This window comes from Apteryx mantelli, chromosome 4 (assembly GCF_036417845.1).
Source record: "Apteryx mantelli isolate bAptMan1 chromosome 4, bAptMan1.hap1, whole genome shotgun sequence".
NCBI lineage: Eukaryota > Metazoa > Chordata > Aves > Apterygiformes > Apterygidae > Apteryx > Apteryx mantelli.
Window position 1 is genome coordinate 54206329 of NC_089981.1, and position 14209 is coordinate 54220537.

At 35.4% G+C, this 14209-nt stretch overlaps 2 protein-coding genes across 2 annotated transcripts in view; one reads left to right on the top strand and one right to left on the bottom strand.

Moving 5' to 3' along the window:
• The window catches only part of AVEN (apoptosis and caspase activation inhibitor), a 108282-nt gene extending 97240 nt beyond the window's left edge, over nt 1-11042 (top strand). Inside the window, exons 3-6 of the mRNA XM_067295677.1 lie at nt 5047-5117; nt 5833-5928; nt 7602-7959; nt 10462-11042. Coding sequence (XP_067151778.1) covers nt 5047-5117; nt 5833-5928; nt 7602-7959; nt 10462-10580 — 644 coding nt within the window. The 3' untranslated portion in view covers nt 10581-11042. The remainder of the gene's footprint in view (nt 1-5046; nt 5118-5832; nt 5929-7601; nt 7960-10461) is intronic.
• Nucleotides 11036-14209, bottom strand: part of RYR3 (ryanodine receptor 3) — a 223046-nt gene continuing 219872 nt past the window's right edge. The window contains exons 102-105 of the mRNA XM_067295678.1: nt 13910-13974; nt 13694-13794; nt 12757-12808; nt 11036-11965 (exon numbers count right to left, since the gene is read on the bottom strand). Coding sequence (XP_067151779.1) covers nt 11870-11965; nt 12757-12808; nt 13694-13794; nt 13910-13974 — 314 coding nt within the window. The 3' untranslated portion in view covers nt 11036-11869. The remainder of the gene's footprint in view (nt 11966-12756; nt 12809-13693; nt 13795-13909; nt 13975-14209) is intronic.

The window sequence follows — 14209 nt, forward strand, 5'->3', positions numbered from 1 at the left end:
ATTAAATATCTTATAGATTCTACTAATTTGTCCAGTAGGAATATCGAGCTTGCTAGTCTGCAGTTCCTGGATCTACAAATTTGATTTTATTGTCACCTTTGGGTCTTCAGGCTCCAATGTAGTTGTAAGCAAGAAGTTATACACACAACTGGAAATTTTGGCTGTTTCAGCTTTGTGTTCCTTTGGAGCTCTTGTGCGGTCATGCCCATTTGTAAGCGCTCAGTTTGCCTGTTTGTTCCATGATCTCTTCTACTGACACATCAAACAGAGGCAGAGATCCCAGTCCCCCACAAAGAAGGGTTCAGCTGAGCAACTGCCCAAATTGTTGGCATGAAAGTAGATGGTTCGTTTTGATTTTTCTGCTGCGGCCTTACCTTTGCTAAGTAGTCTTTTTATATTCTAAACATATACTGGTCTTGCATGTTCTCTGGTAATGGGCTTTTGCTGGTAATGTATTTGAAAGATTTTTTTTTTTTAATTAAATTTCAAGATTGCTCTTACACATTTTTTCTTTTGGCTTGTCTTATTGTATGTTTGTTGTATATATTTCATGTGGTAGTTTTATGATTCTTTCTATTTTCTCATCTGAACATTACTTCAGCCTTTAAGAATATTACAGAGCCATTCTTCAATTACCTTGATATTTAGCCTTGCCTGCTACTTTTCATTCTTTCTTGGGACATTAGGTGGTATGCATTTGACCTTCTGCCTCTGACATGGTGTCCTTAAATACTGCTTATGTCACCCTCAAGGCAGTTTAATTGTCTGAACTGCCACTTAATTTTCTTTTCAACAAGCTTCCTCATGTTTATATCATTCCTTTTTTTTGAGATTCAGTGTGTCTACAATGAATATTTTAAACTACTTTTGCTCCTGCAAGGATGTTGAATACAGGCATACCTTGTTTTATTGTGCTTCGCTTTATTGCGCTTCACAGATGCTGTGCTTTTACAAATTGAAGGTTTGTGGCAACCCTGCGTCAAGCAAGTCTGTTTGCTATTGAGGCTATGAAACATGCATTCTACTTAAATCAATTGATTTAATTTGAAAATATATTCAAGTGATAGGAAAACCTGATGTTTTAGACCTGCTGTGCTTTCCTAATAAAGTTATATTTTATACAGTAATGATTATTAAGGCTTATTGTAAAAGTTATCAAAGATAGTGTGTAATGTTTACTTTAACGCATTACTTCTAGCTGCTCTGTGTTTTTTGAAGGCCGAGAAATATTTGTAAGGAACAGAAAACCTATTCAAATGAAAAAAAGCATGTTTTATATTGGAAGGAAGTCAGAGTCATTGCAAGATTTTTGATTAGTATTCATGGCATGAAAGAAAGTTCTTTTCAGGCTAAAGGAATTTGTGAAAAGATAATTGGTTAGACCAACATTCTCATTAACCTAATTTGCATTAAATATGCTTTTGTGAATTGTAGTTATTGCTTTTTCATTTGAAAGGCATGCTTTGTTAACTTATTTAAAGAGCCTAGTTAAACTACAGTTTAAGTCATACCCTTTAATTCAGCAATATAAAACTGTGGATCTGTTATTAGCTACCTTGTGGGTGTGGAGAATCATAAACCAGTTCTTGATCCCAGTGGATTTTCCTGCTGAGGTAGATTTGTTTAGCTGCTTTATGTCCGGTCGTTCTCAGATGCCTAAAGCATCCCATTAATCCTTTTGTTGAATTTTACAGTTACAGTTATAGAGCAGTGAAAACTCTCACTTCCTTTGTGACGCAGCATGGGAAATAAATGAAAGTCTTTTGGGTGTTTTTGAAGAAAACACTTATAAATGCCTTTGTTCTAAGAGTGTAAAGGTTCTGACAATCACTTGGTTTAATTATTTTTCAATAAAACTTTATTTTTACATGTATAACTAAATTGAACCATAAAAATATGATCTGTTAAAATGTGAACTAATATGCGTGTTTTGGTACCCATTTTAAAATCATGAGATTGAAGAATAAATTTGGATTTCTTTAATTTTCAGCATGTTATTATTTATTAACAGTATTCTATATGTTTTGAAAGCAAGGGATTTATTTACTGTTCTGTGTCATATGCAATGAAGAAGTAGACACCTTTGTCAGGAGTGAGCGAGCTCTGAGTGCTCAAGTTAAGTATTTGCATCTGCAGTTAGGCACATAAATAAAGGATCTTATTTTTCTCTGCCTGCTGAGCACACCTAGATGTCATAGAACTTCAGGTGAATTATATGAACTAAAGATTTGTAAAACCAGGCTTTTTTTAGATGCCTAAATGTAAATTTTGGCACTTAGTTTTAATTATTTGCACTTGGACAGTTTGACATTGGCTGCTTCAAAACAGCAATATCTGGAAACATTGAGTGTAAACTGAAGCTTAGCTGATCACAGCAAGTTGCATGTGTAAGCTGAGTAATGCTGAACAATATTGGAAAAAAGCTTCGTGAAAACAGGGACGCAAGTTCAAGGTGGTCTTGATAATAGTCATCAGTATCTATATAAATACATAGCTGAGAAGGTCACTTTCTTGCTGGAATGGTTCTAAATGTGATGGGGACGGATGTGCCTGGTATGAATGCTGATGGTATTTGCACGTGCTCAGGGTACCCGAGTACATTGCTTAGCCAGTTAGCAAATGTGAAATTCAATGGATTAGATATGCTCATTTAAAAAACAAAAACAACCCCCCCCCCCCCCGCAATGGCCAGTAAACTTTCCATTCCAGTTGGCAGTTGGTTAGGTCTCACTTTTTATTGTTTGGCAAATAAATCTGCCAGTTGTGCTGTTTTGCTGCTTACTCATTCTGTTTGCAAAACAGAACCTGGTTGATGGTTGCACTGTTGAGTCAAACTGATTGCTCAAAGGCTTGAACTTGCCTTGCTTCTGGGACAAGGCAGACAATGGAAGAGAAGCCACTGTTGGGAACTGCATCTTATGTGCTAGGGTTTTATGTGCTGGATTAAGGACATGGTGAGGAAATTGTCAAAGGTATAGCAGTTAGGCTATAGAAAGCCAAATGCAAGTTCTCACAGAATCACAGAATAGTTGGGGTTGGCAAGGACCTCTGGAGATGGTCTGGTCCAACCCCCCTGCTTTTTGAGGGCCACCTAGGGCAGGTTGCCCAGGACTATGTCCAGTTGGATTTTGAATATCTCTAGGGACAGAGACTCCACAACCTCTCTGGACAACTTGCTCCAGTGTTCAGCCACCCTCACCGTGATGACATGTTTTCTTGTGTTCAAGTGGAATTTCCTGTGTTTCAGTTTGTGCCCAGATGTGAGTTAGATGCTCAGTTGTCAGTAATGCCGTTGAAAACTTCCTCTAGAACCGTTCACTCTCCATTAGAGCTTGGGAAGTGATGAGCTTGTGCTCCTCAGCTAACTGCTAGACTAAATCCTGGTGACTTGTAGGTGATTTGAAATTCTTAGGATTGGATTTCATCTCCTTCACACAAATCAGTTCAGTTTTCTTTTGTAGTGTTCCCGAAGCAACTGCTTGTTCTCCAACTGCATGGTCTAAGGAGGCATATATTCCATGTTCTGCATCAGCAATATATTTGCTTCTTGTTATTCTAGACCTCTGGTCATTATCTTTTTCTTCATTCAGCAGCAATTATTAACCAAATAATCATCTCTACATTTTCTGTCTCCTGTTTCTAAGAATTTTTTATGGCATATTTCTTCACAAATATGCACCAGGAGTTGAAAAAAAAGAAGTGTAAGTGTCAGAGTGCATATTCACCTCCCTGCCCTCCCCCCTTCTTTTTAATTGAAGTATCCCATTCTTTAAATGCTGCCAACATCTAAAAGGATTAATTTTCAAACTTAAAAACAAGCCAGCAATGCTACATTTAATAGAAACATCTGAAAGTGTGACTCACTTGGCTAAAAGACTATGTGTGTGTGTATGTGTGTGTCTCTGTGTGTGTGTGTCATAAAATATGCATGCATGTATATGTATATAAAGAAGTTACTACTACTAATATTTATTAATTCTTCCAAAATTATTTCTAATCTACTTTTTGGCTTTTCACTATGTTATAATATGTTTTAAATATTGCTTTAAGTGAAAAGCTTACCACACAAGAACTTTAACTAGGTTTTCATGGTGCTTCCAATTTTACATAATTATGCATTTGATTAAACCCTCTCTCATTCCCCTTAATCTTTCATGTTCCATTTGTTACAGAACTTACTAATTTTTTTGAGTTCCTGGAATTATTGTGTGGTTTTGCAGTGAACAGACTTATAGGACTTTTTCTATTGGAACCCAGCATGGTACTGCAAAAGAAATACCGCATCTAAAACAAAATAATAACCCAAACCTACCTGTATTAAGATTGGCAGGTGTCTTGCAGAAATGTAATAGGAAGTTAGCAAATAGCTAAAGTTACAAATGTAGCTTAATTAACCCTAATTAAGGTTACTTTTAATTTAGTCACTTATGCATGTGAATTAAATTTGGTTTTCAGTGACTTCAGTGCCATTCTTTTGACTGCGTGCTGGAGTAGGGACTAGTGCAAGGAAGGAAGAATCTGGAGAATTTAGCTGCCAGACAACAAGTCTTTACTGGTCCTGTAACAAACTGTTTTTTAGGACATTTATAGTCCGTTTTAGGAGGGATTTGCTTGTTGATAGGAAAAGACATATCTGCAACACGTTCACATGTGTCCATAACACGAGTCTGTATTACATACTGTATTGTTGGGAGTCTATTTAAAAAAAATGCATTCTGCAAATGTATGTATTCTTACTGTGTTGTTCAAATCAGATTTTCAACTAAAATCTTGCTTATTGAAATGGCACCTAGCATCACCTCATTCCGTTTTAATCTGTTTTGCAAATAAGAGATTAAAAAATATGTATACATATATGTATACAAACACTGTATTGTATTTTGACTTAGAGAAGTTTAAGATTTTTGCATGAAAGCAGCATTAAAATTTAATGCAAATCTGCTGAAGAAGCATGGTTTATTGATTGAATTTATTTATTTAGGGTTGAGAATTTGGGGGCAGTTATTTTGTTTATATATATTAAAAAAAAATACTTTTTTTCTATAGGAGACTCCTTTACACAGTTTCGACTTGCTGAAGAGAAAGAATGGGATACAGAAAGCATATGCCATAAGCAGGTAACAGAAAAATTATCATTCCAATAAGTTTGTGTGGATAATCACCCTGAATCCAACTGCGTTTCAGTACTTTTAATACTGAATGGGTACTTTGCTATGTTAAGTACGCTCCACATCCTAGGTAGAATGGCTTAGAAGGAAGTAGTATGCTTTCGTACAATTTAGTATCCTGGCATGGAATACACAGAGGTGGCTGTTCTGCAGCATTTAATACAATCTGTAGCACTCTTTATTCTGTGGCTATTTTTATTAATTGTCTCTAATGCTGGAGGGTCTGGGTTCTCCCCCTTCCCTCTGCCCCCCCCCCCCAAAAAAAAAAAAAAAATCAGAGCAGCAGGCTAGATTTTTAAATAATCTTAAAAGAACAAGCAGATCTATCCAGAGAAGGGAAAATAACGGGTTGTCACCTTGCTTCACCAACATATCAAGTCAGACTTTCACTTCCAGGTGTATTCAAAAGTAGTAGTTTAGTCAAATATATGAATATATTCATATAGGTTCTGTTTTCATCATTTTGCTCTGGAGCGTGTTCTAGTTTTTTCAAATTAACACACCGTCTGATTCAAACTTCATCTTTCAGATGCTGGGTATTTTGTTTTTTCATCACATTCTTTGAATTTGTGGAATATGGGAATGTAATAGACAAATCTTTTTCTTTTTCTTTTCTTTTTTTTTTTTTAAATGGAAGCTTACTGTGTGTTGAATTATATTTCAGTTATCTGCCCTTTATGTTGACTGTCAGACTTTGGTCCAGGCCCTTCAGGAATTGCCTCTACATCTAAGGTTGAATGTGGCTGCTGAACTTGTGCAGGTAATGCTGTTTATTCTCACAGTATAATGGAAATATTTTAAGTGAAACAGTCTATGCTAGAATGATTACTTTAAACATGGTCTTTGAATGTGACTTGCGTGTATTTTATAAGTAAATGTATTTCCTGAGATTGGCAAGTCAGCAGGCATGTGAATCAAGATACCACGCATCAGCACTTCTTTAGCTTTGTTGATGGCTTTAAACAAAATGCTTCTGTGTGCAGTGGACTGGATTTGAAACCAGGTATCTGGGTGTTTGACATGGAATAATGCACTGTTTTTGTATTTGCTTCTCTTTTTAGCAACTGTTATAAACTTGCACTTAAATTTTGAACGTGCTTGCAAAGTATATCAAATTAGATAATTATTTTAATTGGAATTTACTATTCTGTATAGTTAATATCAACATATATGTTTATTCTATGAATCAAATTTAGGTCTGTGTTAGAACATGAGCTGTCAATCAAGCAGGTGAAGAAAATGTTATTTATGCTCTGGTTATAGAAAATTAAACACAATATTAGCAGAAGTGTATCTTCAGGCTGTGAAAAAGAAAATATTAATGTAAAGAGAAAAGAAATAATGAGACTCAAGTTTAAAGACAAAAAAAAATCAATCTGCTTAAGTAAGGAAAAAAAATCATGACTCTTAGAAGAAATTTTACTTCTGTTTTTGGAGTGCTCGATGCTTGAAATGCTTTTGTCAATGACACAACTATCTTCTTTCTTAATGTGTCTCAAAGATGTCTGCAGATGTAATGTCTAAGGAAATCTGCAAATATATGTTATCTTTTCAAATACAGTTCCCTTCCTAAAAGTTAGAGACCATGACTAGACCTCTTCTGTTTTGCCGCAATTGCTCCAGGGTGGTGGGTGTTATTTAAACATACTCCCCCCACCCCAGAAAAACAATAAAAAGCGATTTGTAATTAGGTGTCAGACTACCTTAAAAAAAAAAAAATATATATATATATGTAAATATGGTTATACAGTGTGTGTTACAACATTTAATCTTTTTTTTGCTGTTGCTGTTGTAACACATGATATGGTAATCTGTGTGTACTGATATACAGCAGCGATATTAAAGCCATGGCATCCTGATAAAAGCAGGATCTGTGCTTTAGTATTAAATAATGAGTTGTCATTTCTTGCTGTGCTGTTTGATAGTGTTTTATATTCTGGTTTCATTTTTCAAAGTATCAGTGATGTAATACAGCTTTTGTCAAATCATTCTCAGCAAACTGTAGTGTGGTTTGCTTTCAAGATGAATTTTGGAGGGAAGATCTAAAATGGGATAATGTTTCTAGGCAAATTTTGTCTTCGGTCATTCCAAAATTCAGAGTACTGACTGGGTTTAATTATAGAAGAAAAAAGAAGCAACTGTGCAGGAAGTATTTGTGGAATGATGGAATTTCTTGTTTTAGCATACAATCTCATATTTCTTATTAAGGGATACAAGGAATTTGTAGCTTGTAGATGCTCAGCTACCATCAAGTTAACTTTACTATACTTTGTTTCTGAATTGAACTCTGATGAATTTAATTCTAGCTTCTTAAGTGATGAAACAGGAAGTATGAATTACAATCCAAATTAGACAGAATAATGAAAGTTGAGTTCATCATTACAAGGGCTCATCATTGAGTTCATCATTACAAGTCTTTTCTTGTACTCTTAGGCATCGACACCTGTTGAGCTCCCGCACATGAAACTTAAAAACATTGAAGACAGCAAGAGAAGAGAGGTTCTGTTTCAACAGCCTTTGGCTCAAAGTGAAACGGTGTCGGTCTCCCATCACGTTGGTGATTCTATAGCCCCATCAGGGCCTAGAGGTAAAGATGCTCATGCAGCAAGTGCAGCAGAACCATTTCAGAGAGGCCGTCCACTATCAAAGCAAGAGACTGACCATTTGGATGAAGAATTAGATCTTCTCCTAAATCTGGATGCTCCCGTTAATGCAGAAGACAGATGTGTGTCAGGTGCATTATCCTACAACATAACTGAAAAAGATCAGAAAATGGATTATAAGGAAAAGGGTAAGATTTCCCCCCCACCACAGTTCCCTTATTTCATTTCCATTGTTCTCTTTCTTGATGATGTTTTTAAAATCATGACTAGCAAGTCAACAGTACTGCTGTCATCATCCCTGTCTCTCTCATAGAGCATTGCATTGACCTGGGATTATGTTCTGACCCATCCGTTCCTTTTCAAATTTAACTCTGCCTAAAATGACTTCAGATATGTAGCCCTCTTATTCAGCATACTGATGTTCGAAACATGTTGCTGATGCTTATGAAAATAATATAGTCTGAATCTTTTTTAGTAGAAGCAAATTAAATCTAAAGCTTTTAAAATGCAGTGAGTGAAAATACTCCTTTGTTATAGCTTCTAGAGCTTGTTGGAATGTGGTCTTTTCAGTATTTGGCCACTATCTTATAACCTGGCTTTTAACTTTTTTTAATTCTAAACACATTTGATAAAGTGTGTACCCAATAGAGTATGCACGTTTACTGACTTTCAGACATTATGCCTTTATGATTATATGGTTAGTAGGATAAATGAATAAAACAATGGGGCTCGGTTTTCCATCTCGCCAACGATGGATGATCATATAATAACCAAAGTAAAGCTACAATGGAGGTCTTTAACTGCAGCAGACAAAAACCTAGATATCCAAATAAATGCCTGGAGAGATAAATATTTCTGAAACAGTTCAGTACTTTACAGGATGCTTTAAAAATTGCTATGATTAATTTTTCAAGCCCAAAGAAATTGCACAATTCTTGTTTCTCTTATTCACAGTGGTGTAATCTTCTGTTAGGCAGAAAAAGAGCTATTTTGTTTTTGGCCTTTGAACACAGATCTGCTTTTTCCTTTTTGATAACTTCAGTTGCTTTCACTCCTTTCATGGGGCTGTGTTGTATATATATTATGTATGAATCAAATCCTTGACCTGTTTCAAGGATGGCAGACTCTTAATGGGATGGCAAAAATCTATCCTTTAGGATGAAAGGGTTGGGATTGCCTGCAGAAATCCTGAATTGGTTGTCTTCATAGAGATTCTATAAACCCCTCATTGCAGTAGGTACCCCATTATTCCTTCTAGACTCCAAGAAACCATAGTCCCAGGTCAGTAGATATTAAAATGGTTATTAATTTACTTACAGCAAAGCTAGTCATTTGGTAAGGTGAAGTGAGAGTTGTAAGTCATCCTATCAGTTTCTGAATACTCATGCTTTTTTCATTTTCTGAGCCAAATTTGGAAAATGCTATGGGAACTGTTGCTGACAGGACACTTTTCACTCTAGCACAGAGTAAATACAGAATACTGTGGTTATCCTGGAATACTCTTAGTATACGGAATACTGAAATACTGTATATTTTGTAGAAAATATAGCATTGCTAAAATTGTTTCCACTAATATCTCAAATGTTATATAGAAGACTTTAACAGTACTTTCCTTTCCAATAACAGTAAGTAACATCAAGAGAAGTACTTCACTGATGTGCTGAGTTTCACCACTGTCAGCATGTTCATTTTAAGCATTAAGAGAAATACAATTCTTCTGCAGAACAGCATTGGTCTTATGATTTAGCAAAATTTAAAAAAACAACAGAAATGTACTGCTGGAGAGTTTTAGTGAGTGATTAAGATTAATTAAGATTAAAATACAATTTCTGAGTAACATTAACAGCCCTTATGCCTCTGTGATGTAGTATACAGAAGAATCAATAGGTATTTCTGCTGACTGATGGTAGATGCTATTTTCAAACTTCACTAGCATTAGTTTTACTTTTTTAAGGAAAGAAAACACGTGGAAACATTTTCTCATTTAAGAAATTAACTGAACACTTTATTTTGCTTGCATTCCTTTCTTAGAAGTTCATGTATATTTTACACTGTTAGTTCTAGTGGAAAGTAGTGCTGTTCCTCCCCAGCTCACAGTGATACAAAAGAATTTTTAGTGTCTCCCATTCTTTGTGTATGACTTTGTTACTAGGTTAAAAACTAAATAAAGGTGGTTCAACATGTAAAGGTGTCACAACAAGCAATGTGGCAAGCCTCGTCACTGAAGAGAATCTTGAAATACTGTTTCATTTCTGTGGTATGTCATGCTTTCCACTCCAAATCGCAGTGTAAATCCCTTAAGAAAACCATGCCAACAGAAATGTGGAATCCTAGGAGCTCATGCTGTAATAATCAGGCAGTGAGAGCTGCTGGTGTGGCCTCCTGCTGCTCTCCCACGTTAGAGAAGATGCTGCCTCTTGCAGGATTGAGACCAGCTCTCAGTAGGGGATCAGTTAGGATCTGTGGGCTGGAGACCAGCCCCCACCTGCCCCCTTCAATCCAACGGAAGCCCCACTGTTACTGGGAAGTTTATTAAGCCGCCTTATTTTTTATTGTTGCTGCTATTTTTGGAATGTGATTCTCCAGCTGTTAGTAAGTAAGTTGTGCATTAAAAAGTGAAGTGATCAGGGACAAAAATCTGGTAAGGAATTGTTTCCAGATTTTTATGTCTGTTCTTTTTACTTTTCTAGACCCTCTAAAACTAGATGTGCCTGAAGAGAAGAGTACAACATCACAGCAGCAGCAAAGTACATCTAAAAATGTCACTGAGGAAGAGCTTGAAGATTGGCTGGACAGCATGATTTCCTGAAGTCCAAATTCTCTTATGTGAAAATATGAATATAGCAAAAGTTAAGTAGAAAGTATTAGTTTAAGGAATGGAGTGAATTCCTTTATCTCCTCTTTATTTTCTTTATTTTGCTTGGTTCAGTATGCCCAATGCCTAATTTTATTTGACAGCATTTAAAAATCACTCATCTTAAACTTGTTTAATGTGATTGAAAATTCTCTAAAGTTAATATTCTTGGTAGACAATACTTCCTTAAAAAGTTTATATTTTGTAATGAAATTAGGATTTTCTTTGCTTCAGATGTATGCCACAGTACAATAACAGAGAAATTGTTTCAGCCTGTACTTGCTGTATGTAGTCCCTATAAAATAAAACTGTGAACATAAAATACATGTTTTTTTAATCACCATCCTACACCTCATTTCCATTGCAGTAGAAAAACTAGAAAAAAGAGACAATAAAGCTATTATTTGGTTTATTATACTTTATTGCAGTGGGCACTTTTCATTAGAAGAAAAAAAATGCATAAATCTAACAGCTTCTACATACAGATGACCATAAAGCATTGTTTTATTTTGGCCTAAGATTTAAATTTTATTCATTTTGATACAATGTATTTCTTTTAACAGCAGCATCTAATAAGCTGTTATTGAAGGTAGAATATAAACAAACTTCAAGTGCAGTTTCATACAGAAAGACAGAAGAGCAACACAGTTAATGGATCTGTCCATCTAGAACACTAACATTAAAAAAAAGTTTGCATAGCTATGTCTACAGAGGTTTTAAGGCACTTAATTGATGTTTCATGGTCAACAAAGTGTTTGAAAATGTTTTATTTTTAACTGCCCAAAGCTATTAAGCTGTATCGTAATACATTCACTAGCAAATACTGTGGGGAAAAACGGGACTGCAGTTAAAATACTTTCTGAGGCATGGCCTCTGATGTTCAAGTTCTTAAATTTCAAATGTTGTGCAATTAAGGTGTCTTTTAGCCCTTTCAGCTGTACTACCAAACACTGGGTTAATGGTGTGCTTAAAAATTTTTAATCAGGCCCTGTTTGAAATGGAAGGCTTCAGATAATTTTCGCATAGATTTCAAATTGAAATTTCAACAAAAGACCTGTTTCATACATGGTGTAGGCAAAAAAAGCCTATGAACTGGTTTCAAATTTTATGTATGTCTTGAAGGTTTAAAGACATTTAACGCAAATACGAGCTCTGAATTTACACCTTAAAAAGAAAAGGTAAGAGGTTTTTTGTTTACTGCATTTTAACAGTTCATGAATAGAAGAGTTTCTTTTGTGATAATGTTAGCCAAGCTGATCCTCATACTGTTTCCGAAAGCAGTCTCCTGCTGGGAAGAAATCCCAGCATCTTTCTTGGTACATCTTCCACACGAATGACTCCTGTAAATGATAAGGAGTTTTTATGTTATCACACACCTTGCAGCTAGCACTGTAGATAGATAGGCACAGTACTGGTTATTGTTAAAAGTTTATTACCATAAAGTATAACTGTGAAAACATTGAAACTCCCAGATCATCATTCAAGAATGCTTGTAAAATTACTTTTCTGCCTGATGTATTTGTTGGAGGTAAGTACTTCTTCTGATTCAGTACTCTTGAAAGTTAAGCCTTAGGCAGAAAAACTGTTAAGTATAAATTAGTCCAATTATTATATGAGAGCAAACCTCTATAATCTGTATATATAAAATGTGTTTTATTTGCTCAAAAAACATTTTGAAGTTTAAGCTACTTTCATAGTGTTTGCATTACAGCTTCTTATTTAAATAAATCATACTTATTTTCTTATTTATTTTTAGGGCCTAATAACATTAAACGCTCACACACCGATGTAGACTATAAATATAGTAGTTTAACTACTTAATTTTGGGGAAATAATAAACTTTAGCTACTATATTTCAGGGTTTTATTTCAGATATAAGGTGACAGTTAGATAATTGGTAACTGTCTTTTCCAGAAAGACAGTTTAGTGATGGATAGAATTTTATTTTATTTTACTTTTTACCCTCCCTTTTATTCCCAGAAAATCTCAGGGAGGGTGATATTTGTCTCTACTCCTTGGTGGTACATCAATCAGTTCCATCTAGTAGTACATAGGTACAAGGCTGGAGAAGATTAAAAATAATGAAAGAAAGAAAATTTAAATTTTTGATTAAAGATTATCTTCTACCTACCTGGCCAGTATGCTCAGTTTCATCCTTGTTAATGAGATACATTAAAAAGAACCTGAAACAAGCACATGAAACAAGTATTAACGCAGAAAACATAACATCTCTGCTTCTTTCCCAGAATGGGACATACATGGGAAATTATGCCAACCAGCAAAGTAATGACCCTGCTTCTAAATTAAAAAAAAAAAAAAAAAAATTTAAGGAGAAAATTCTGTCCTCCAGTACTTAACTCCTGTGGTAGTGCTAACAGTTGTAAAAATCTGTAAAAGTGTAAAACTTGTTTTAGCATTTTGTTTCAGTGCTAGGAGCAACACCTGAATTAGGTTTCATCCTGTCCCAGCTCCCATGCTCAAACTATCTCACCTTGGAAGAAGGTGCTTACTACTAGTTTATCTTCCAGAGATTATGCTTTTTTTGTTTTGAACATAACTCTCAAAAAAAAAAAAAAAAAAAAAAGGAAAGAAAAAAGGGAGGGGGGGCAGCTTTTCCTTTTGGTGCCATTAGTTCTTGCTAATGTACTCCATTTTCTCCAGTCCGCAGACAGTCAGAAGTACTATTTTAAATCAGCAACAAGTTTCAGTGGCTTCATCAACATTACCAAGCCCCCACTCACAATCCTCTCCTCTTCCAAACTAAAGGGACTTACAGAGCGGTGTTCAATGCCATTCCACATATCTGGGTTTCCTTCCAGAGCAGAACTTAACTTAAAGCAGTGGTGTGCCTTCAGGTCTCAACCTGCTAAGCTAGCTCACATGTAGAGTGAGCACTGTAATGACAAGCAACAGTGTGGAGTGGAGGAGAGGAACCCAGAGAGGAACAGAGATCCTCAGTCCTGCAGACTTCTGTCTTAGGATTGTTCAGCAGTGTGTGCTTCCAAGTTACTCTAGAGATGAAAGGTTGCTTTATTGTAATTCCAATTAATGTAGTAAAACATACTTACAGGTAGTTTGCCAAGTTGTGCTCTTGCAAAGTATGTGTTTCAAAGCCATGTGGGGTTGTGTCAAAATAGTCATTGCCGATTCCACAAATAAAACATTTGGTCTGGAAATGGAATTCAAAATGTTTAATATTCAGTTTTTAACTCCAAGCCAGCATTATTACTAGTAACAATCTAGATTAATAAGAGTAGAGAAAAATGTAATGTGCTTACTCATACCTCCATATCCTCTCTCACTTGTTCTTGCTGGTCTCTTAATTCACCAAAAGCATCAATAATCAGACCTATTTTGTATGGAAAAAAGCAAAACTTAAGAACTTAGCAACATTCATATTTCATGCAGTGCAGAAAAGTAACTCTGACTTAATCAAATATCCTCCACTGTATTTGGAGTCCAGCATACTTATGTCTAGGTGGAACAATTCAAGTTAGTTACAATCTCTTGGATTCCAGACATATAACATTTGTTTACACTGCATTCCCAGTGGGAATTTCTCTGACACAGAAGTATTTATTATC